Below are 25,486 nucleotides of genomic sequence, written 5' to 3'. Positions count from 1 at the left end.
CCTATTTTGGCCACTTGTGATTTCCCTGCGGATGTGCGGGATTTCCTCATCTGCCCGTGTGGGTTCTGATGAAAGCAGAGTCCTGTGTGGAGCGGCTTCCCCTCGGGGCCGTCCCCACCGGAGCTAGCAGCAGCCGGACTAGCCTGCCCTGTGGGCTGTGCTCTTGGTGCCTGTCACCCAGCTCCCCCCACTCTTTCTTTCTCTTTTTTCTTGGCGCAAAGTGCAAGGACTGACTGGTGTAAGGGTCCTGGTTCGAACCCCTGGCTCTCCACCTGCAGGGGAGTTGTTTCACAGGTGGTGAAGCAGGTCTGCAGGTGTCTATCTTTTCTCCTCCTCTCTCCATTTCTCTCTGTCCTATCCAACAACAGTGACATCAATAACAACAACAACAATAAAAACAAGGGCAACAAAAGGGAAAATAAATATAATAATAATAATAAAAGCCCAAGTTCCTTTGTGTGCCCTTATATTAGGAGCACGGGCTGGGGAAGTAGCATAGTGGTCCTGCAGAAAGTCTTTCACGCCTGAAGTGTCAAAAAGTCCCAAGTTCAGTCCTCAGCACTAGAACTGAGTAGTGCTCTGGTCAAACAAACAGACAAACACACACCAGCATTTGAACCTTTTTAATACTTAAACAGTTTGAACTCCTGACTTGTAGATACTCTGTAGCCAAATCATAGGTGGCTATATGACATGTAACTGTATAGACTATAAGCATATTCTCTATGTATCTTAAATACATACCAGGGGCTGGTGCGGTGGTGCACTTGGTTGATGGCACATGTTACAGTGCTCAAGGACCCAGGTTCAGGCCCCTGGTCCCCACCTGCAGAGGGAAAGCTTTGCAAGTGGTGAAGCAGAGTTGCAGGTGTCTCTCTGTCTCTTTTCCTCTCTACCTCTCCCATCCTCTTAATTTCTTTCTTCTTTTTTTTTTTATTTCTTTATTGGGGAATTAATGTTTTACATTCAACAGTAAATACAATAGTTTGTTCATGCATAACATTCCCCAGTTTCCCGTTTAACAATACAACCCCCACTATGTCATCTATCATCCTTCATGGACCTGTATTCTCCCCACCCACCCACCCCAGAGTCTTTTACTTTGGTGCGATATACCAATTCCATTTCAGGTTCTACTTGTGTTTTCTTTTCTGATCTTGTTTTTCAACTTCTGCCTGAGAGTGAGATCATCCCATATTCATCCTTCTGTTTCTGACTTATTTCACTTAACATGAATTTTTCAAGGTCCATCCAAGATCGGCTGAAAATGGTGAAGTCACCACCATCCTCTTAATTTCTGACTGTCTCTATCCAATAAATAAGTAAAGACAATAAAAAATATTTAAAATAGTGTATGGAATATACTACATGATACACAATACTCTCCATGAGTATTGTGTGTGTGTGTGGAATATACTACATGAGTATTGTGTGTGTGTATGGAATATACTACATGATACGCAATACTCTCCGTGTGTGTGTGTGATCATTTGTTCATTTGATAATCTCTGTGTGGCCAGTTTGGAAATAATATAGATGACTTTTGTTTGTTTGTGCCTGAGAGCGCAGTTGGTCTGAATGATCTTTCCTGCTTGGTCTTCAGAATCCAAAGTGTGTCTGTCCTTAGGCTTTACAGCCCATGACCCACAGCATGACTCAGACCCCTGCCACCTGCCGCTGAAAATCCAGTCACTGAGTTTCCCCTGAGCACTTTTTCTTCCTTTCTTTTCTCCACAGAACCATCCGAGTATGGCTGAAACGAGACAGTGGGCAGTACTGGCCCAGCATCTACCACACGATGGCCTGTGAGTAGCTGAGCCCCCCACCCCCCAGAGCACAGCACCTCTGATGTCTTTGATGGTTTCGGTTTCAAGGGTCAGATTAAGGTGTGCTCCCACTGCAGGATTGGGGAGAGAGGGAGAGAGTGCTTAGGGCCAGAAGTCTTTCATGCCCGAGGCTCCACCACAAGCCAGGCTGAGCAGTGCTCTGCGCAAGAAAAAAAGCCACTCATGAGTTGTGGTTTGTATACACAGTGGAATACGACTCAGCTATTAAAATGGTGAATTCATCTTCTTCACCTTGTCTTGGATGGAGCTTGAAGGAATCATGTGAAGTGAGATAAGCCAGGAAGAGAAGGATGAAGGTGGGATGATCTCACTCATAGACTGATGTTGAAAAATAAGAACAGAAGGGGAGAAACATAAAGCAGAACTTTGACCGGAGTTGGTGTATTGCACCAAAGTCAAAGACTCTTGGGTGGGGAGTAGCGAGGGCTCAGGCCCTGAAACATGATGGCAGAGGAGGACCTAGTGGAGGGGGGGTTAAGTTGTTATGCGGAAAACTGAGAAATATTATACGTGTACATTTTACTGTCAACTGTAAACCATTAATTCCCCCCAAGAAAGAAAGGAAAAAAAAACGACCGATCAATTGTAGAACAGGATTCTTGGTTGCCCAATCATTGTCTATGTCAGACTGGGGTGAACTGCAGGAAAACTTGGCTTTTGTAGACGAAGTTGGGACACTGGGTTAACTGAACTGAACTTGAACAGAACTGGGGGGAAGGAGAAGAGGAAAAGGAATTTACCCCCCTGCCACACACACACATACATACATACCAGCCTTTCCTTTATCTTGCTTTGTATGAGAAATTTCCTACTTAGGTGATATTGATGGTAAAATAATAATAAGAGGGGGCTATATTTTCCCATACTTTCAGAACTAGACAAAGACTACCCTAGAAACTTAATCATAGGGGGTAGATAGCATAGTGGATATACAAACAGACTCTCATGCCTGAGGCTCCAAAGTCCTAGGTTAAATCCCCCACACCACCATAAACCAAAGCTGAGCAGTGCTCTGAGAAACAGAGAAACTTCATCATCAGCGGCAGGGCAGACATCTCTGTTGTTACGCACGTCCCCATAGAAAAGCGGCTCTTACTCTTGGCTTCTCCGTCTGAACTATGAAGCGACCCATTCTTCTTCTAGCGTTTGCCCTTCTTCCGTAGCCAGTCAACAGCGTCAGGTTGAGCCTGATGTCAAGTTTCGAGACCTCCTTTGAATCTGGAGAGGTGGCAGTCGTTGACTATGTGGGTCATAGTCTGTCTGGAGCCGCAGGGGCAGTTCGGGTCGTCTCTGGCCCCCCAGCGATGGAACATAGCGGCGCACCTGCCATGGCCTGTTCGATAGCGATTGAGGAGGGCCCAATCATAACGTGCTAGGTCAAAGCCGGGTTGACGCTTGCAGGGGTCTGTGATGAGGTGTTTGTTCTTTACCTCAGCTGACTGCCAACTCTGTTTCCAAGAGTCTGGAACAGAGAAGTTCAATGTAGGCGTAGGGGACCAGATTGGATGATGAGACGTCAAGCGTTGGACAGGGTGGGCGAAGATATCCGCGTATATTGGCAGGTCCGGTCGAGCGTAGACGTGGGAAATGAACTTAGATGATGCTGCATCCCGACGAATATCTGGCGGGGCGATGTTGCTAAGAACTGGCAGCCATGGAACCGGGGTGGAACGGATGGTTCCAGAAATTATCCTCATGGAGGAATATAATTTGGAATCGACCAAGTGGACATGGGGGCTACGGAACCATACTGGGGCACAGTATTCTGCAGTGGAATAGCAGAATGCCAGAGAGGATGATCGTAGTGTGGAAGCGCTCGCGCCCCATGAGGAGCTGGCCAGTCTTGCAATGATGTTATTCCTCGTGCCCACCTTTGCTGCAGTTTTTATGAGATGTTCGTGAAATGACAGACTGCGATCGAGAGTAACGCCAAGATAGACTGACTGGGCTTCATGCTGGATTCTCGTATCGTCAAGCTGCACATTAAGCTCACGCGAGGCCGAGGCATGGTGTAGATGGAAAACAGATGATACCGTTAATGGGATTAGTCACCATTTTTTACAGTAATCAGATATCAGAGACATGTCTTTCCTGAGTGTTTCCTCGAGGATGTTGAACTTGGATGCCTGAGTTGCACAGCAGATGTCATTGGCGTAGATGAACTTCCTTGAAGAAGTTTCTGGGAGGTCATTGATGTAAATATTAAATAGCGTAGGAGCCAGAACAGAGCCCTGGGAGAGGCCACTTGAGACAAGTCTCCATCTGCTAGACTTGTCACCCAGATGCACCCGGAATCTTCTGTTTTGGAGAAGAAACGATATAGTGTTGGCCATCCATGGAGGCAGGCATCTTGAGATCTTGACTAGGAGACCACGGTGCCATACCGTGTCATAGGCTGCTGTGAGATCAACAAAGACAGCACCCGTCTTTAAATTCTTCTGGAATCCATTTTCAATGTAAGTTGAGAGGGCCAGGGCTTGTTCGCAGGTAGATCTTCCTGGGCGGAAACCAGCTTGGGCGGGTGATAGGAATTTCTCTTTAAGATGAGAAATACGTGACAGAAGCAGCCTCTCAAGGAGTTTGTAACACACGGAGAGGAGAGAAATTGGTCTATAGCTGGCGGCCAGTGTTGGGCCTTTCTTTGGTTTCAAAACTGCTATTACCTTCGCACGACGCCAAATTTTGGGCATAGATTCAGATTCCAAGATGTGGGACAGGAATGTAGTGAGCCACTTCTTTGCCGCGGGGCCCAAGTTAAGAATGAGTTCTGGGGTGATGTTATCATAGCCAGCAGCTGTTCCCGGCTTAACCCTCTTCAAAGCGTCTTCCAGTTCAGACAGTGTAAAGGGAGAGAGTTTTGGAGATGGACAAGATAAACGGAAGTGGGATGACCACTGAATTCATGACCCATGAATTCACGAAGCTGCTCCAGGGGGCTTTTTCTGGACCTGGATGAAGGTGGGGCAGGACACGCCGGGCCTCTGAACCCACCCTTGGCCCAGTAACAAAACTGGTAACTCCTGACCCAGGCTGGAAAGAGTTCCTCGCCTTTGTCATCTCTGTGGGTAACCGGGTTAGTAGTGCTGTCTCTCCTGCCACTTGCCCCGTGTTTCAGACTTGGGTCTTAGCTTAATCTCCTCCAGTACTTATCCTGGGAGCTTACTGTCACTGGAGACAAAACCGTGATGACTTTTGTTTTGTACTTCACTCATTTATTCCTCAGCATGTATTTAGGAGAGTCTCGTAGTTAACTTGTTTGTTTTTTTCTAAATTTTTATTTATTCATTTATTTATTTATTAGATAGAGATAGAGAGAAACTCTGACAGAGAGGGCAGGGGGAGATAGAGAGGGAGAGAGACAGAGAGACACCTGCAGCCCTGCTTCACCACTTGTTGAAGCTTTCCCCCCTGCGGGTGGGGACCAGGGGCTTGAACCCAGGTCCTTCGAAGTGTATACTGTGTGCACTTAAGCAGGTGCGCCACCGCCTGGTCCCTCCGTAGTTAACTTCTCTCCACGGTACCAAAACACGCAGTTAGGTTCAGGCGTGTGCTCGGCCTTAACCTTAAAGACCTTGGGCTCGCGGCTTTGGAGCTCTCTGTTGTCATCGTTGCTGAGTTGGCTGAACTATAACCCCTGCGGGTAGATCCCAAAATGCCATGGCTGGCGGTCACTGAATAACAAGTCACTATACTTTAGATTTCTGGTATGTTTTGGCAAAGAGTCAAAGCGAAGACTTGAGCTGCGGAGGCAGGGGGGTGCTCTCAAACCTGGGAGAAGCCCTCACATTTCTCTGAGAGAACTGGTCCAACAGTTGGATCCTACCCTGGTGACTCCATACAGTGTGCTTATGTTCGGGGAGTCACAGTAAGCAAGGACTTTGGAAATCCCACAGACTGTCCCCATGACCCAGCAGAAGTTCTGTCTGTGTTGAGGCTGCATGCAAGGCCTTTTTTTTTTATTATTTTGTTTTGTTTTATTTAGTTTTTAAATGTCTTTATTGGGGAATTAATGTTTTACATTCGACAGTAAATACAATAGTCTGTACATGCATAACATTTCCCATTTTTCCATATAACAATATAACCCCCCACTAGGTCCTCTGTCATCCTTTTTGGACCTGTATTCTCCCCACCCACCCCCAGAGTCTTTCACTTTGGTGCAATACGCCAATTCCAGTTCAGTTTCTACTTGTGTTTTCCCTTCTGATCTTGTTTTTCAATTTCTGGCAAGGCCATTTTATTTTTCTATTTACCCCTTTATCTTACTCTGCTAGGAACTGGGGGTTGCCACATATCCTCGGCGGCTGGTGCAGACCGTGTCTTGGGTCCCCGGGTCCGTGCTCCCTCTCTGAGTCAGGTGTTGAGGGATGCTGTCTCTTCACAGAACCAGGTCGGCTGAGCCCTGACTTTTGGCTCACACATATACCAAAGGGAGAGGTCGGCTTCAGGCCGATTTCCTTGCCTTTTGATACCGGAAAGGCTGGTACACACTGAAAGGTCAGGCCCAACCTTTGCGCTGTGGGTGGCTGGCGGCCGAGGAAGGTTTGTACTTACACTTGTGGAGCTTATTGCTTCTGGATGATTCTCTGCTGCCTCCATCTGGGCTCATGTCCCCTGATAACACTGCAGGTGTTCTGCTAGGTGACAGCAGACGAGACGCATGCCCCGTAGCACTTGAGCCTGCACCTTATTTTTGGTGAGGCTGTTTTATGATGTCATTGCCTCAGCTGTGCAATGTTACCCTTCAACAGAGGAGGAAACGGAGGCTGCCAGTGACTTGCCTTTGGTTGGAGTAACAGTCCACACTCACCTCATCCCAAAACTGCTTCCCACATAGGTGTGGCTTGGGGCCACTAACTCTTTCTGTAAAGGGCCAGACAGTAAATGTTTAGTGTTTTTCTGTACTTATTTATTGATTTGCATAGAGACTGAGAGAAATCAAAAAGGGAGTGGGAAATAGAGAAGGAGAGAGACAGAGACACCTGCAGCCCTGCTTCACCACTTGTGAAGCCTTCCCGGTGCAGGTGGAGGCCAGGGGCTTGAACCCCGGTCCTTGCGCATTGTAGCATGTGCACTCAACCAGGTGAGCCACCACAAGGCCACCCTTTTTGAAAGGTCTTATTTATTCATTATTGAGAGAGATAGGAGGGGGAAAAGAACCAGAGCATCACTCTGGCAAGTGCACTGCTGGGAATAGAACGTGGGACCTCGTTTGCTTGAGTGTCCAACAGTTTTATTCACTGAACTACCTCCCAGACTGCAGTGTTGAGGTTTTAAGGGCCAAACACTATCTGTGGCAACTTCTCAAGTCATTACATTATGACAGCAGCTATAAACACCGCTCATGAAAGGGCTTGGCTCAACTCCAAATGAATAGAAACAGCTTGATTTCAAAACAAGACTTTTAAGCACATGATTTAAGATTGAAGTAAAATTTTTTTTTCTCAAAAGAAGATTGTGAAAGATGATTTGTGCCATTTATTTTTAATATGACTGGCCATAAAAAAAGCATTATTTTTTTAAAATTGTTTCTGCTTGTTTCACTTGAGACTTGCCTTCTAGGAAGAAAGCCAGGACATCTTTATTCAAAACCAGGAAAGCCTTTTTTTCTGTCTTAACCGTATGCCATCTCCAGCCTCATAAAATAACTACCCACGTTGTAATTCCCAGACAAAAAATATTTATGGAGTTCTAACGTTGGACTTTAATAAAAGAATCTTAACAGTAACTCATTTGATTTAGTACCCACTGAAAAAAAGCAGAAATGATGACAGGGAACCTTTGAAATCATTAAAGCCTGGATGGCTTCATCAGAGATACTTTGTGTATTTATTAAAGATCACTTTTTATGAAGACATAGATCTCTTTGATTATAGTTACAACTTAGGCATCCAAGTTCGACATCCTCGAGGAAACACTCAGGAAAGACATGTCTCTGATATCTGATTACTGTAAAAAATGGCGACTAATCCCTAGCACTGCAAAAACGGTATCATCTGTTTTCCATCTACACCATGCCTCGGCCTCGCGTGAGCTTAATGTGCAGCTTGGCGATACGAGAATCCGGCATGAAGCCCAGTCAGTCTATCTTGGCGTTACTCTCGATCGCAGTCTGTCATTTCACGAACATCTCATAAAAACTGCAGCAAAGGTGGGCGCGAGGAATAACATCATTGCAAGACTGGCCAGCTCCTCATGGGGTGCGAGCGCTTCCACACTACGATCATCCTCTCTGGCATTCTGCTATTCCACTGCAGAATACTGTGCCCCAGTATGGTTCCGTAGCCCCCATGTCCACTTGGTCGATTCCAAATTATATTCCTCCATGAGGATAATTTCTGGAACCATCCGTTCCTCCCCGGTTCCATGGCTGCCAGTTCTTAGCAACATCGCCCCGCCAGATATTTGTCGGGATGCAGCATCATCTAAGTTCATTTCCCACGTCTACGCTCGACTGGACCTGCCAATATACGCGGATATCTTCGTCCACCCTGTCCAACACTTGACGTCTCGTCACCCAATCTGGTCCCCTATGCCTACACTGAACTTCTCTGTTCCAGTCTCTTGGAAACAGAGCTGGCAGTCAGCTGAGGTAAAGAACAAACACCTCATCACAGACCCCTGCAAGCATCATCCCGGCTTTGACCTAGCACGTTATGATTGGGCCCTCCTCAATCGCTATCGAACAGGCCATGGCCGGTGCGCCGCTATGTTCCATCGCTGGGGAGCCAGAGACGACCCGAACTGCCCCTGCGGCTCCAGACAGACTATGACGCACATAGCCAACGACTGCCACCTCTCCAGATTCAAAGGAGGTCTCGAAACTTTACATCAGGCTCAACCTGACGCTGTTGACTGGCTACGGAAGAAGGACAAACGCTAGAAGAAGAAGTTACACTCCTTAAGCATAGTCATTTTGCTGTCAGTGTGGGAGATAAAGGAGTCAGGTTTGGAGTCAGTTATCAGTTATTGTGTTTATTTATTTATTTATTTATTTATTTATTTATTTATAGCATCACCCGGACTATTACTGGGGCTTGGTGTGGGCACTACAAATCCATCTGCTCCCAGCAGCCATCTTTTCCATTTATTTATTTATATTATTTATTATAGAAGTTAAGTATTTATTATTATTTATTATAGAAATTAAGAAGGAAGAAGGAAACAGAGAGAGAGAAATAGAAACACCTGCAGACCTGCTTTACCTCTTGTGAAGCTTCCCCTCTGGGAGTGGAGCCTTGAACCTGAGTCCTTGCACATAGTAAGTAGTATGTGCGCTTAACCAGGTATACCGCCACTGCTTGGCCCTCTGAGTTTTAAGTCTTCTATGTACAGCTACAGCAAAGATATTTCTTTTTATAGTCTGATCATACAGTAGCCATGTCATTACTTCAGAGTACAGTCCATATTATAATGTATTTTCTCCCTCTGGTAGGAAATACCAACCCACTGTAGAGAGAGAAAACCTCTTCAGATCACGACTCCATGTATAACATTTTCTTCTTTTCTTTTCTTTTCCTTTTTTTTTTTTTTTTAACCCCTCCAGGGTTATCATTGAGGCTTGAATCCACTGCTCCTGGAGGCCATTTGTTTCTCTCCATTTTATTTTATTTTATTTTTTAAGGACACAGCTTGCTTCTATAAGTGAGGTTCTGAGTCCTTTTTTTTTTAACTTAAAAAAAATATTTTCCCCTTTTGTTGTCCTTGTTGTTTTATTGTTGTAATTATTGATGATGTTGTGTTGGATAGGACAGAGAGAAATGGAGAGAGTAGGGGAAGACAGAAAGGGGAGAGAAAGACAGACACCTGCAGGCCTGCTTCACCGCTTGTGAACTGACACACCTGCACGTGAGGAGCCAGGGCTCGAACCCAGATCCTTACGCCGGTCCTTGAGCTTTGCACCACCTGTGCTTAACCCACTGCGCTACCGCCCGACTCTGTTTTTCTCCTTTTTATTGTATAGGATAGAGAAATTGAGATGAGGTGGGGCGATAAGGAGAGAGGCAGAGGCACCTGTAGACCTGCTTCACTGCTTGTGAAACATCCCGGGGGACGGGCGGTAGCACAGTTAAGTTAAGCGCATATGGTGTGAAGTGCAAGGACCCGCATAAGGATCCTGTTTTGAGCCCCCGGCTCTCCACCTGCAGGGGAGTTGCTTCACAGATGTGAAGCAGGTCTGCAGGTGTCTGTCTTTCTCGCCCCCTCTCTGTCTTCCCCTCCTCTCACCATTTCTCTCTGTCCTATGCAACAACAACAACATCATCAACAACAACAAAACAAGGGCAACAAAAGGGAAAATAAATATTAAAAAGAGAAAGAAAGAGAGAAAGAAAGAGAGAAAGGAAAGGAAAGGAAGCATCCCCCTCTAGGTGTGGAATAGGGGCTGGAACCAGGATCCTTGATGCGGTCCTTGCGCTTCGTACCGTGTGCACTTAACGGGTGCACCACTGCCCAGCCCCGGAGAAGCCTTATTTTAGAGCACACTCAGGCGCGTTTGTCCTCCACTTGTATTTATTTCCTTGTTGCCGCTCTTCCCTGGTCAATCAAAATTCTTGAGGCTGAACCAAATCCAGACAGTTTTTTTCCCCCTCAGTGTCTTATTCCCTCAACCACTAGAACTCTGATTTTTTTTTTAAAGACTATTTATTTATTTTTCAAAATGAATGATTTCATGGCAGTGAGCTCATCTGACACAGGCTTTCTGGGAGGGATGCATAGGCCCTGAGAATAGGCGGGCACCGGCAGCAGACAAAGGGTGTCTTTGCAAATGAGAGAGGTGTTTTTTTTTGGGGGGGGAATATTGGGAGGAAGAAAGTGATTTCACACTAGCTTCCTCAGCCTGAGGACTGCAGCCAATAATTAGGAATAGTGGTGCTGGGAACCCCACTTAACTGCAGATGACAGCTTTTTAAATTATTTATAAAATAGAAATATGGACAAGCCCATAGGATAAGAGGGGTACAACTCCACACAGTTCCCACCACCAGATCTCTATATCCCATCCCCTCCCCTGATAGCTTTTCTATTCTTTAACCTGCTGGGAGTATGGACCCAGGGTCATTGTGGGGTGCAGAAGATGGAAGGTCTGGCTTCTGTAACTGCTTCCCCGCTGAACATGGGTGTTGACAGGTCGATCTATACTCCCAGCTTGAAGTGACAGCTTTTTGAACTATGTGAGGAAGGGGTGGGGACAGGATGAGTGTGGAGCCTGGGTTCCTGGTCTCCCGCTTGGAGCTCTGGTCCCCAGACCTCCCCAGCCCACAGGCAGGAGGAGTTCTGCTCTGATGAAGCTTCATCCCGCTTTCCTTCACCCACAGTCAGAATTTAGAAGAGTCTTGAGATCCAAACAGCAGCAGCAACAAAGAACGTCCGCCACACAGTCAGTCGAGTTCACACGAAGGCTTTTAACTAAGCAATGTCGCCCTCTTTTTCTCAGTCTAAAATGTGTAGCTCTCTCTCTAGTGGTGGACTTTTTTGTTGTCGTTGTTAATTTTTTATTTATAAAAAGGAAACACTGAAAAAACCATAGGATTAGAGGGGTACAGCTTCGCACAATCCCCATAGTGGTGGACTTTTAGCAATGACTTGAACTGCCCAGCTTGGCCTGTGACGTGGTCTCTGTCTTTCTGGCAGCCCCCTGCTCTGCCCTGGCTTACCATCAGGACAGCAGACGGATATTTGTGGGCCAGGATAACGGAGCCGTCATGGTAGGTCACTTCCAGAACGTCTTCACCAAGTCAACCTCCCCATGCTCACCGAGAAGATGGATCGACCCACCCATACCTGATGGTGTGGCAGAAAACTGGTTTTGGGTTCAGTACAGACGACAAGCCAAGAAACCGGGTGAATTTTACCTGGTGCTTCATTCTAAACTTGTTCTGGGGAGCTCAGGGTTGCAGTCATGGTTTCTGACCATAAAGAGCCCAGCAGGCAGGTGGAGGAAAGGGAGATAAAATGAAGTCCGTGAGCCTGATGTCCCTCCACAGGTGAGACAGTGACAGCCAGTTTTCCCTTCTTCTGCTGAAGACAGTCTAGCACATTGTCACGGGGATGGATGCACCACAGACCAGGGAGCCCCCGAGTGCAAGCTTTGCCCGGTTTCTCTGGTGGTGAGAGCAGTCATGTGTTTATTTTTGAGGGCCCCGCTAGTGACTCCTGGCTGCCGGGTAAACTGCGGTTACAGGATAGATAGAAGAGTTGATTCAGTGGAAAGGGTCGGCGTGGATCCGATTCCTTACTGGTTAGTGAGTGATCCAGTCACCTCCCGCCCAGCGCGGGTCAGTTGTCCACGTGCCATCCTCACGCCTGCTTTTCTACTTTGATCCCTTTAGGATTTTTTTTTTTCCCTCCCACTCTGATTAGTCCATAGTACATAATATTTCGGTTACTTAGAGTTGTAAGAGCTTACTATTTAGTAGAGGACAATAGAAACTTTTTTTGAAGATTTGTTTTATTCATGACATAAGGAGAGAAAGAGTTTCAGATGGGACAGAGCAAAGAAAAGGAAGCCAGGACACACCTTGGTACTTGCAGTGCTGGGGACTGAACCTTAGACACTCGGGCCCAGTGCGCTGCCACTGGAGACCTTTCTCCAGTCGTGACGATAATCTTGTAAGCAGTGATCTTTAATATTTTATCATCCTGTTCATTTTCCTGCTCATTTTCATTTTAAGAAATACATACTTTTGGGGCCGGGTGGTGGCGCACCTGCTTGAGCACACATGTTACAGTACACCAGGACTCAGGTTCAAGCCCCCTGGTTCCCCCCCCCCCCAACTACAGGGGGAAAGCTTTGCGAGTGGTGAAGCTGTACCAGGCGTCTCTCTCCCTCTCTAATCACCCTCTTCCCTGTCGATTTCTGGCTGTCTCTATCCAATAACTACATAAAGATAATAAAAATTTTTAAAAAGAAATACATACTTTTGATTTATTTTAACCTATAAAGTATCACATAGCCTATAAAAATACAAGTGTTATAAAAGAGAGAGAGAGAGAGAGAGGAAACCATCTGCAGCTTCTGCCTCTCTTCTATTTCTGTGTTTGTTTACTAATCGTGTGACTGTGCCCTTGGCAAGTAGCCAGTGGCTGGCTCTCGCTGTAGCTGCAAACACTGCTAATAGTGCGGCTTTCAGCTTGGCTTTGTTTTTGTGCCATCTTGAGCAACATTAGAATGACGTGTCCTTTGCAGTGAGAGAGAGAGAGAGAGAGAGAGAGAGAACCCAAAACCATCACACGTGGAGGAGGAAGAGAACAACAGTGTTGCTCTGGTTAGATGCACTTTCATTTCTTGGTCCGTTTTCTGCCAAAGAAATGGTGGCCTGGCCCGAGGGCTGGTGAGCTCCCGTCATGCTTACATAGCTCACCTTGAGTAATCCCAAGTCTAGTTGTGGACATGTTTGTGTGAACATGTTTGGATTTTACTGTCTCCTTTGAAAGCAAAATTCCTGTTGTTTTTTTAAAGCATACCTTTTCTTACTGCATGTGCTTCTTTTTAGGAATTCCATGTCTCAGAAGATTTTAACAAAATGAACTTTATCAAGACCTACCCAGGTAATTATAACACATTCGCACATAGACACACAGAAGACTGGAACGTGGCCTTCTCTTCTGATCAGAAGTGCTCTAGCGATTGTCTAGCTTTTTATTCTGCCATATGAGGCAGTTTTTAAAATGTAGCAAAACAAACATTTCTTTTTTTAAATTTTTCCCTTTTGTTGTCCTTTTTTTTTATTGTTGTAGTTATTGTAGTAGTTGTTGCTGTCGTCATTGTTGGATAGGACAGAGAGAAATGGAGAGAGGAGGGGAAGACAGAGAGGGGGAGAGAAAGACAGACACCTGCAGACCTGCTTCACCACCTGTGAAGCGACTCCCCTGCTGATAGGAAGCCGGGGGCTCGAACTGGGATCTTTACCCTAGTCCTTGTGCTTCGCACCATGTGCGCTTAACCCGCTGCGCTACTGCCCGACTCCCGCGAAACATACATTTCTAAATTCACTTCACAAAAGACAAGATATAAACAAACACACAAAAGCCCTCTTATAAACAATGAGCTCTTTCCAAGAAAGAATATGTAGCTATTGCTTCCGGCATTTTTACCACTAATAGTATAAGCCTTGTCCCTCTTTGTAAATGTGACAATTACACATCTGCACAATTAAATTTCAGGAAGTACTTGCTCTTGTTCACAGTGTCTGTGACTCTAAAGGACCAAAATATTGGCATTATAGATAATAAAAAGCAGTGTGTGTGTGTGTGTGTGTGTGGCGGGGGTGGTGGCTTACCTGGTTGAGCGCATGTTACCATGCTCAAGAACCCAGGTTCAAGTCCCCAGTCCCCACATACAAGAGGAAAGCTTCTTGAGTGGTGAAGCAGGGCTATAGTGTGCCTTTTGTTCCCTCTCTATCTTTCCCTCCCCTCTCAATTTCTCTCTGTCTCTATCCCATAAATAAATAAAATGTTTTAAAAGGCAATGTTTTACTAAGTCTTGTATGACTTGCAGAACTCATCTGTACTTAAGTGTTTTAATCTGTAGTATAGTATTGAAATCCCTCTTAAACTTTACTATTTTTAAAGAAAAAAATTATTTTCTAATTTTATTTGATAGGACAGAGAGAGATTGAGAGGAGCAGGGGAGATAGAGAAGGAGAGAGAGAGACACTTGTAGACCCGCTTCACCACTCGTGAAGCGTGCAACTGCAGGTGGGGACTAGGGGCTCGAACCCCACTCCTTGCACACAGTATTGTGTGCTTAGCTGGCTGTGCCACCGCTTGGCCCCAAGACAGTTTTTATTGAAGTAGTGCGGTGTGCAGCATTATATGTCAGCACCATAACTTGACACTTGCACATACCACACTGTGACCACCCCCCACCCCCGCACCCCGTGACCAGTTTCCACACCCAACCACCTAGTTGACCCCTTGCATCTGACTTACCCACAGTCTCCCCTTTTCCTTCTGGGAAACCACTGTTTTTCTTAGTTCAGGATTGAACCCAAGACTTCATGCATGTGTGATACCACTGAACTACCCCTCTGACCCAATACCTGAAACTAAAAAAAATTAGGATATGGAGAGAGAGGGAGAGGGAGAGGGAGAGGGAGGGGGAGAGAGAGAACAAAACAAAAGACCACCCCACCGTCCACCCATGGAATTCTGGCCGTTTCTGTCTTTGCTCTACTCATGCGGTGCCAAAGACCAAGCCCTGGGCCTTACTCTGGGAGATGGAGACTTACCTGCCGAGCCCCCTTCCTGGTCCCCCAGTTCTGTGTCTCTGTCTTCCATTCATCCGTGAGATCATGCTGGGTGCATAACCCCCTCACCATCTGTCTGGTGTGTGCTGCTGCTAGTGACAGGAGCTCATCTCCCCCCCCCCCCCCCCCCCGTCTCCCCCTCTACTCTGTCCTTCTCGGATGACCTGTAGCTTCTGACTGTCCTTTGGCCTGGGGGGACAAGGGGACAGGGCGGGGGAAGGGCGGGCGGGTGGATCAGAGAGCTGAAACCTGGTCGCAGGCACGGGGCAACATTCTCCTTATGGTGCCGCCCAGCCATGGCGACTGGATGCCACAGGGGTGGGGCACCTCTTCCCGAAGGTCACAGAAGCATCCCTGTGTGTCTCCGCAGCTCATCAGAACCGGGTGTCCGCGATCGTCTTCAGCTTGGCGGCGGAGTGGGTGGTCAGCACGGGGCACGACAAGTGTGTCAGCTGGATGTGCACACGAAGCGGGAACATGCTGGGCAGGCACTTCTTCTCCTCCTGGGCCTCCTGCCTGCAGTATCCTTGTGCCCTGCACCCCCTGTGGCCCCACGTGGCCAGTCTGGAGCCTGAGGCTGGAGGACGGATGAGTGATTCCTCCTGCCTGTGACCGCGAGGCCCGAGCAGTCCTGTCTCTGCTTTCCCTGGATGTACAATGCCCAGAGTAATTGGCCTACAACCCCTGGCTGCAGGAACTGCCAAATAATTGCGAATAGGAAACTTGTGGAGGGGGCTGGGCAGTGGTGCACCTGGTGAAGCCCACACAGTACAAATTGCAAGGACCCAGGTTCTAGCCCTTGGCTCCCTAGCTGCAGGGTGGGGGGGGGGGGGTGTCCGGCTTCACAAGTGGTGAAGCAGGTCTGCAGGTGTCTTGTCTTTCTCTCTCCTTCTCTTCTCCTCCTCTCTCAATTTCTCTGTCTTATCCAATAAGATGGGGAAAAATGGCCACAGGAACAGTGGGTTCATAGTGCAGGCACTGAGCCCCAGCAATAACCCTGGCGGCAAAAAGAAAGAGAGAGGGAGAGAGAGACAGAGGAAGGGAGAAAAGAAAAATTGTGGAAAACCCAAGGTCAGTTCATGCTACTCCCCCATTCTTTTGCATTTTGAGACACTCCCCACACCCCCTTCCCAGAGCTGGGGCCTCACACAGGAGAGGCCACTTTTTTGAGTCAAAGAAAAAGAGTTTCTCTCAGTGCTGCCCCGCTGGGATTTGAACCTGGATTTTGTACTTGGCAAGAGAGACACACCTCACCTGGTGAGCTAGCTCTTTCTCTAACCCTGAACAGACTTTTTTGTTTAAAGGTGATTTATTTATTTGTTTGTATATTTACTTGTTTATTTATGTAACAGTGTTCTTCTCTGCATTATGGTGGTGCCTCTTCTCTCCCCTCCCTGTCCCTCCCCCTCCTTCTCACTCTATTTCCCCCTCCTTCCCCCTCTCCCTCCCCTTTCCCCTCTCTCCCTGTCCCTCTCCCCACTTCCCTCGCAGTTTTTCCCATCTAGAGGCTTTATAGTTCCAGCCTGATTTTTTTTTTTTAATTATCTTTATTTATTTGTTGGATAGAAACAGAAATCGAGGGGGTTAGATAGAGAGGGAGAGAAACAGACACACCTGCAGCCCTGCTTCGCCACTCGCAAAGCTTTCCCCCTGCAGGCGGGGACCCAGGGCTTGAACCTGGGTCCTTGTGCGTTGCAATATGTGCGCTCAACCAGGTGCGCCACCTCCTGGCCCCCCAGCCTGATTTTTTTCTTTCTGCTAGAGACAGAGAGGGAGAGGGAGAGAGAAAAGACTGCACCAAAGGTTCCTCCACTGTGGTGGCAGGCCAGGCTCAAACCTGGGTCACAGAGGTGGTGAAGCAAGTGTATGATCCACGTGAGCTGTTGTGCCAGCCCCAGAGGTGTTTTGTTTCCGTTCTTTCCCTGCGGTGGTTACCGTTTGATGTGATCAACCTTCATTATGACTTATTTTCACGCTTGTCTTTTTCACTAGCTGTCACCTTTCTTAACTCCGGTTCCTACAGTATCAGCTGGCACAGCAGCGGGGACTCAGTGAATCCTTGCTGAATGCTTGAGTGAATATTAATTTTCCCAGTAATCCCAGCAGCTTCGAAGTTCAGTGTGTACACCCTGTGTGTTTCTCTGTTGCATATTTCTTCCCTTAAAAAAAAACAACAAAACTTTAGTACATGTTTGGCTAATCTCCCTTTTTTAAAAGTGTTTATTTATTTATTTATTCATGAGAAAGCTAGGAGGAGAGAAAGAACCAGACATCACTCTGGTACTCTGTGCTGCTGGGGATTGAACTCAGGATCACATGCTTGAGAATCCGATGCTTTATCCTCTGTGCCACCTCCCGGACCACGGCTAATCTCTTAAAATGCATATTTTCTCGTTTATAACTGAGCTGGAGTGTCGTTACTGACCCTTGACCATGCCCCCACAGATATGATTTTGACACTCAGTACGCTTTTGTTGGCGATTATTCCGGACAGATCACCTTGCTGAAGCTTGAACAGAGTACCTGCTCAGTGATCACGACCCTCAAAGGGCATGAAGGTAAGAGCCTGTGGGGTCTCTCCAGGCTTCTCACTTTATTCATCCTCAGCTCTGTGGTGTCTGTCACGAGTGATCAGCTCACATGTTCTGTTAGATTTCAGCTTGACGGGCATGAATGGGATATAAATCTCAGAGGCTGTGTGGGGGGGAAACACGGTGAAGGGACGCTGCTGAATTGAGCTTTGCATTGCCAGAGTTTCTTCTAAATTGCTTGTGTGGGAGGCCAGGCAGCAGCGCATCCGGTTAAGCAAAATGGAGTGGAGTGGAGTGGAGTGGAGTGGAGTGGAGTGGAGTGGAGTAAAATATCAGCATACAGAGACACTTACATGCAGCCACATCAGTGTTTCACTTTTCATTATCTGGAGCTCCCTCTGCCATATGGACTCTCGGGTGGGGCCGGGCCTCGAACCTAGCATTTCGCTCATGGTAAAGTTCGTTCTACTGGCTGAGCTTTCTCTTAACCCCATGATATGTCTTCCCTGTGACTCATGATAATGTGTTGAATGGCCCTGGTACAGTGGAAGATGTATGTTTATTCGAAGACTCTGCAGGTCGCACTTGGGTCTTGAGCTGTTGACCATGTCCGTCCTAACACAGAATCACACTCAGTCCTCCCCACCTCCCCACCCCCAGGTAGCATCGCCTGCCTCTGGTGGGACCCGATCCAAAGGCTACTCTTCTCGGGCGCCTCTGACAACAGCATCATCATGTGGGACATCGGAGGAAGGAAGGGCCGCACGCTGCTGCTTCAGGGCCACCAGTACGTGACCGTGACCGTGACCGTGAGCCTGCGTCCCGGGAGCCAGGGAGACGATATTCCGCTGCTGTGCTCTGCAGACCTGCCTTTTCTTTACTTCTGTGTTTGCCTGCCGGGGTTTCCCACGTGTGATCCCACTGCTCCCTGCGCTCTTTCCCTTGCTTTTCTGACAGGAGAGACACCAAGACACTGCTCCGCGATTCACGGAGCTCCCCTGCCCTGGATGCCGTGCATGGTGTTCCCACGGGATGTCGGGGGCTCGAATCCCGGTCTTCATGCCTGACGAAGAATCCGTTCCACCTTGTGGGCTGTCTCCTGCCCCTCCAAAGCTGTCTTTTTTCTTTTTTTTAAATATTTATTTATTCCCTTTTGTTGCCATTGTTTTTTATTGTTGTAGTTATTGATGTCGTTGTTGTTGGATAAGACAGAGAGGAATGGAGAGAGGAGGGGAAGACAGAGAGGAGGAGAGAAAGATAGACACCTGCAGACCTGCTTCACCGCCTGTGAAGTGACTCCCCTGCAGGTGGGGAGCCGGGGTTCGAACCGGGAACCTTACGCTGGTCCTTGCGCTTTGCGCCACTTGGCGCTTAACCCGATGCACTACCCCCTGACTCTCCAAAGCTGTCATTTAAAATGATAATTTGATTATTATTTAAAAGTGTTTTTGTTTTTTTTTTGCATAACCACTTTGCTATTTCCCCAGGCTTTAATCACTTTTCTTTTCTTTCTTTCTTTTTTTAAATTTCTTTATTGTGGGATTAATGGTTTACAGTCGACAGTAAAATACAATAGTTTGTACATGTGTAACATTTCCCAGTTTTCCACATGATAATTCAGCCCCCACTAGGTCCTCCTCTGCCATCATGTTCCAGGACCTGAACCCCCCACCCCCCACCCTAGTCTTTTACTTTAGTGCAGTACTTAACCGTTCTTCTTTCTGTACCTGAGTGTCTGCTGGTCTGTAGTAAAAGAGGGGGCGGGTCAGGATTTTCTTCTTTCTTGGTTCAGAGAGCACTTCCTACCTCTCCTCCCCACGGAGTTACCCTGCTGAAGCAGCTCCCTAAAGCCCTGGGGAGGTAGAGACTGGAGGCAGGGACTTTGACCAGGGACGATCACGTGTCAGGCGACCACGTGTCAGGCGACCGTAACCTTTTCTGAGACTGGATTCCTGTGTTGCTTTATTAAATGCAGACATGTGTTTCATTAAGAAGTAACACATGGGGCTGGGGAGACAGCATGAAGGGTTTACAAGACTCTCATACCTGAGGCTCTGAAGTCTCAGGTTCAGTCCCCAGCACCACCATACCCCAGAGCTGAGCACATTGTTTTGCTTAAAAAAGAAAAAAACAGAGAAGGTAACACATAGTTTGATGGAGTCGCATTCGTCCATGCTAGGCCACGGTGGTGTTAACGCTCCCGCCTCTGGCCATGAGAGGTAAAGGGAAAGCCCCCTCCTTTCCTCTCCTCCTTGTTGGTTAGGGAGGAATGGAGTTAGAAAGGCAACAGGGACTTGAGTCTGACGGTAGCGTAGCGGGTTAAGCACACTTAACACGCAAGGACTGGTGTAAGGTTCCTGGTTCGAGCCCCCGGCTCCCCACCTGCAGGGGAGTCGCTTCACAGGCAGTGAAGCAGGTCTGCAGGTGTCTGTCTTTCTCTCCCCCTCTCTGTCTTCCCCTCCTCTCTCCATTTCTCTCTGTCCTATCCGATAATGACAACATCAACAATAACAACTACAACAATGAAACAACAAGGGCAACAAAAGGGAAAATAAATAAATATAAAAAAATTAAAAATAAGGGAGTCGGGCAGTAACGCAGCGGGTTAAGCGCAGGTGGCGCTAAGCACAAGGACCAGCGGAAGGATCCCGGTTCGAGCCCCCGGCTCCCCACCTGCAGGGGAGTCGCTTCACAGGCAGTGAAGCAGGTCTGCAGGTGTCTGTCTTTCTCTCCCCCTCTCTGTCTTCCCCTCCTCTCTCCATTTCTCTCTGTCCTATCCAACAACAATGACATCAATAATAATAGCTACAACAATAAAAAAACAAGGGCAACAAAAAGAATAAATAAATAAATTAAAATTAAAAAAATTAAAAATAAATAAAAATAAAAGAAAGAAAGGCAACCGAGACAATTTCTCTCCGGAATCCACAGGCCAGGGAGTGTGTCCCAGCTGTTCAGAAGGGGTTAGTCAGACATACAGGAAAGGGCAGAATTCTTGAGAGAAGTTTAAGTACCAGTAACCCAGTAACCTCTGTTGTGTTTTATTACCTGTTTTTATGGGTTCTGTTCCCCTAAAGAGAGGGGCCATGCCTCGCCTCCTGTGACCTTTGTTAGCTGCATCTTGTGTGCCTGAAGAAGAAATCATAGTGCTTGGTTCAGGGAGTCCTAGTCATCATTTCTCTGACTCCAGTATGATGTTTTCTTCAGCACCGAGCTGTGAACCCAGGCCCCACATGCACACACGGGACCTGCTTTTTCAGTCTTTATTTTAGAGAGGGAGAGACACCAGAGCACGACTCCACCACTCACAGAGCACTGCTGCTGCTGTGTATAGTGAGACTGCCAGCTTCATGCCAGAATCCAGAATGCTCTACCAAGCCATCAGGGATAAGATGCTGGTGGCTGGGGCCAGACGGTGGTGCATCCGGCTGAGTGTACATGTTGCGATGCACAAGGACCCGGGTTCAAGTCCCCGGTCCCCACCTGCAGGGGGAGGGAAGAAGCTTCATGAGTGGTGAAGCAGTGTGACAGTCTCTCTCTCCTTCTCTTGTCGCTGCCTGCCTTCTCTCTATATAGACCCAATAAGTAATAAATAAATAAAGAGCCAGTTATTGTGGCTGGGTGATGCTGCACCAGGTTGAACACACACATCACAATGCAAAAGGACCTGGGTTCAAGTTCCCAGCCCCCACCTGCAAGGGGGAAACGTCCGTCACAAGTGGTGAAGCAGTGCTGAAGGTGTCTCCTTCTCTCTCTCTCTCTCTCACCTCTCGACTTCTCTCTGTCTCAATCAAAAAAATAAATGAGTCAGTTGCTGAGTGCTGGGTGAGCTCAGCACCCCAGTGGGGCAGCGCCCTGAGTTTTCCCGATTGGAGACAGTGACACGTGTCCCTTGCCTGCAGCGACCGGGTACAGTCACTGTGCTACCTACAGCTCACACGCCAGCTGGTGTCCTGCTCTGTGGACGGCGGCATCGCGGTGTGGAACATGGATGTCAGCAGGGAGGAGGTGAGTACGGGCGCCCAGCCCAGCAGAGGCTCCTGGGGGTTATGGGGGGACCCCAATGTCTGGGGTTGCTGTGAATGTCACCCCTTCTGCTGGCCCCAGTGACCCGGAACGTGGGTTCTGTGAGGTGCACAGGTGACAGACTGAGCTCAGCACCTGATAGTTTTCTGTTCAGACGGCTGTCTCTGCCAGAGACTCGAAGCCAGGTCCTCACATGCAGTGAAGTGTACACTCTCCCGAGTGAACGTCCTCTGAACCCAAGATCAGTAGTTCTGCTAGTGACCTTATAACCCGCCAAACAGACAAGATCGTGTCCATGAACGTGGCGGGGTATACAGGCAGGTTCAGGAGGTCCAAGGTTCTGTCCCAGACCTCAGGTGAGAGCAGCACAGGTAGGGCCAAAGAATGCAACATGTGGTCAAAGGTGCTTTGGCCCCTTATGTTACTGCCTCATAGAATAAAAAAAAAAGTTAAGCGGGAGTCGGGCAATAGCGCAGCGGGTTAAGAACAGGTCTCACAAAGCACAAGGACCGGCCTAAGAATCCCGGTTCGAGCCCCCAGCTCCCCCACCTGCAGGAGAGTCACTTCACAGGCAGTGAAGCAGGTCTGCAAGTGTCTATCTTTCTCTCCTCATCTCTGTCTTCCCCTCCTCTCTCCATTTCTCTCTGTTCTGTCCAACAAGGACATCAATAACAATGATAATAACTACAACAATAAAACAACAATGGTAACAAAAGGGATTAAATAAATATTAAAAATTAAAAAAAAATTAAGCAAACAGAGGTGAGGAGGTAGCTCTCCTGGGAGAGCACACACTGCCAGTTGTGTGAGGAGACTGCTCTTGGGCCCCAGCACCAAGTGGGAACACCATGGACCGTGCCAGGAAGCTCCTATATAATGCATTAGAACATCTCGGGTGAATCTCACCCTCTTTCCTTTTTTTTTTTTTTTAACAGTAGTTAGTTTTCCTATTCTCTTTTTTAAGTTTATGTATTTCTAAAGATTTCATTTATTAATTAATGAGAAAGATAGGAAGAGAAAAAGAACCAGACATCACTCTGGTACATCTGCTGCTGGGGGGGTTTGAACTTGGGACCTCATGCTTGAGAGTCCAATTCTTTATCCACTGCATCACCTCCAGACCATTATCTTTATTTATTTATTGGATAGAGACAGCCAGAAATCGAGAGGAGAGAGGGAGACACACACACCTGCAGAACTGCTTCACCACTTGCAAAGCTTTCGCCGCCCTGCATATGAGGACTGGGAGCTCAAACCAGGGTCCTTGCACACTGTGACACGTGTGCTCAACCAAGCACTGCACCACCTGGCCCATGTCTCTCTCTTTCTCTCCTGCTCTCCCACTCCCCCTCTCTCCCCCTCTACTTTCTCTCTCCTTCTCTCCCACTGTACTCCCTCTCTCCCCTCTCTTTCCCTCTCCCTCTCTCTCTCTCCCAATTTACTCTCTCTCTCCCACTCTACTCTCTCCGTCTCCCTCTCTCCTACTGTCTCTCCCTCTCCCCCCCCACCCCTTCCTGCTACTTCTAAATGAAAAAAGTTGGCCCCAGTAGGCTGGCCAGTGGTATCACATATATGCAAGGCCTTGTCTACTCCTTGGTGCAGAATGAAAAGGAACTGGAGGAGATCCTTATATGCCTAACTAATTCCTCCTCCGGAATTACCCAGAGGCCACTTGATAAAGCTCGGTGTAGTTGTTAGCAGCCAGTGCAGCTGTCAGTCTTGCAGGGCACGCAGTACATTCTGCCCAAGGGCTTGTTGGAACAGTGCGTTGTCACCTAAGTGGCCGCATCCACCCAGACAAGTCATTTGCTCTTTTCCTGGACTCTCAGCCTGCCATTTGCCAGTCGTTCTGGGTGAGCAGGAAACGTAGTCTGAGATGTGCTCTCTAGAGCATGAGGAACCTGTGCCCACTAGAGGCTCTCTGGAAGTTTAGCAGCTTGGATTCCAGTCTGTTCTTCTTCTCCTCCTTCTCCTCCTCCTCTTTCTCCTTCTCCTTCTCCTCCTTCTCCTCCTCTTCTTCTTCCTCCTCCTCCTCCTCCTCCTCCTCCTCCTTTTTCTTTTTTTTGTAGTATCATGTTTTAATATTTTTTAATTTAATTATTGGATTAATGTTTTACATTAGACAGTAAATACAATAGTTTGTACATGCATAACATTTCTCGGTTTTCCATATAACAGCACAACCCCCGCTAGGTCCTCTGTCATCCTTTTTGGAACTATATTCTCCCCCCATCCCCGCCCCAGAGTCTTTTTACTTTGGTGCAATACACCAACTCTAGTTCAGGGTCTATTTGTGTTTTCTTTTCTGATCTTGTTTTTCAACTTCTGCCTGAGAGTGAGATCATCCCATATTCATCCTTCTGTTTCTGATTTATTTCACTTAACATGATTTCTTCAAGCTCCATCCAAGATGGGCTGAAAACAGTGAAGCCACCATTTTTTATAGCTGAGTAGTATTCCATTGTGTATATAGACCACAACTTGCTCAGCCACTCATCTGTTGTTGGACACCTCGATTGCTTCCAGGTTTTGGCTATTACAAATTGTGCTGCTAAGAACATATGTGTACACAGATCTTTTTGGATGGATGTGTTGGGTTCCTTAGGTTATATCCCCAGGAGAGGAGTTGCAGGGTCATAGGGTGGGTCCATTTCTAGCCTTCTGAGAGATCTTTAAACTATTCTCCACAGAGGTTGGACCAATTTACATTCCCACCAGCAGTGCAGGACGGTTCCTTTGACCCCACAGCCTCTCCAGCATTTGCTGCTGTTACCTTTTCTGATGTATGACATTCTCACAGGAGTGAAGTGGTATCTCATTGTTGTCTTTATTTGCATTTCTCTGACAATCAGAGACTTGGAGCATTTTTTCCTGTGTTTCTCGGCCTTTTGGATCTCTTCTGTGGTTTTTCCTCCTCCTCCTTCTTCCACTTCTTCTATTTTCCCTTTTGTTGCCCTTGTTTTTTATTGTTGTTGTTGTTGTTGTTGTTAGGACAGAGAGAAATGGAGAGAGGAGGGGAAGACAGAGAGGGGGAGAGAAAGACAGACACCTGCAGACCTGCTTCACTGCCTGTGAAGGGACTCCCCTGCAGGTGGGGAGCTGGGGGCTCCATCCTTACACTGGTCCTTGCGCTTCATGCCATGTGCACTTATCCCAGTGCACTACCACCTGGCTCTCTCTCTCTCTCTCTCCATCTTTTTTTATTTATTGGATAGAGACAGCTGGAAATTGAGAGGGAAGAGGGTGATAGGAAGGGAGAGAGACAGATACCTGTAGTCCTGCTTCACCACTCACAAAGTTTTCCCCTTGCAGGTGGGGACCAGGGGCTTGAACCCAGGTCCTTGTGCACTGTAACATGTGTGCTCAACCAGGTGCATCACCACCCGGCCCCCCAATCCACTTTTCTTGTCCTCGGTGTATTCTTTTAGAAAACAAAGTACGGGAGTCAGGCGGTAACACAGCAGGTTAAGTGCACGTGGCGCAAAGCGCAAGGACCTATGTGAGGATCCCGGTTCCAGCCCCCGGCTCCCCACCTGCATGGGAGTCACTTCACAGGCGGTGAAGCAGGTCTGCAGGTGTCTGTCTTTCTCTCCCCCTCTCTGTCTTTCCCTCCTCTCTCCATTTCTCTCTGTCCTATCCAACAACGACGACATCAACAGCAATAATAACTGCAACAACGATAAAAAACAACAAGTGCAACAAAAAGGAGAAAAAAGTAAACATGAAGTACAACCGGGCTTCCTACCTTGAAGGTTTTGATGCGATTATGAATTAAGTTCCTCTGTGTATCTGGGGAGTGAAAAGATTGGCCTCGCATTCAAGGTGCTTCCTG

At 47.5% G+C, this 25,486-nt stretch overlaps 1 protein-coding gene across 2 annotated transcripts in view; it reads left to right on the top strand.

Moving 5' to 3' along the window:
* The window catches only part of WDFY1 (WD repeat and FYVE domain containing 1), a 71,027-nt gene that overhangs the window by 33,060 nt on the left and 12,481 nt on the right, over positions 1-25,486 (top strand). For both annotated transcript variants that reach the window (XR_009550607.1, XM_060193680.1), the window contains exons 2-8: positions 1,738-1,805; positions 11,481-11,554; positions 13,343-13,397; positions 15,468-15,618; positions 17,543-17,655; positions 18,289-18,415; positions 21,531-21,636. Coding sequence is in view for 1 of the 2 variants with exons in the window: in XM_060193680.1 (XP_060049663.1) it covers positions 1,738-1,805; positions 11,481-11,554; positions 13,343-13,397; positions 15,468-15,618; positions 17,543-17,655; positions 18,289-18,415; positions 21,531-21,636 (694 nt within the window). In the remaining variant the exon portion in view is untranslated. The remainder of the gene's footprint in view (positions 1-1,737; positions 1,806-11,480; positions 11,555-13,342; positions 13,398-15,467; positions 15,619-17,542; positions 17,656-18,288; positions 18,416-21,530; positions 21,637-25,486) is intronic.

Source organism: Erinaceus europaeus, chromosome 7 (assembly GCF_950295315.1).
Source record: "Erinaceus europaeus chromosome 7, mEriEur2.1, whole genome shotgun sequence".
NCBI lineage: Eukaryota > Metazoa > Chordata > Mammalia > Eulipotyphla > Erinaceidae > Erinaceus > Erinaceus europaeus.
Note: the sequence above shows the minus strand (reverse complement) of the source record. Positions and strands in the feature narration are given on the sequence as shown.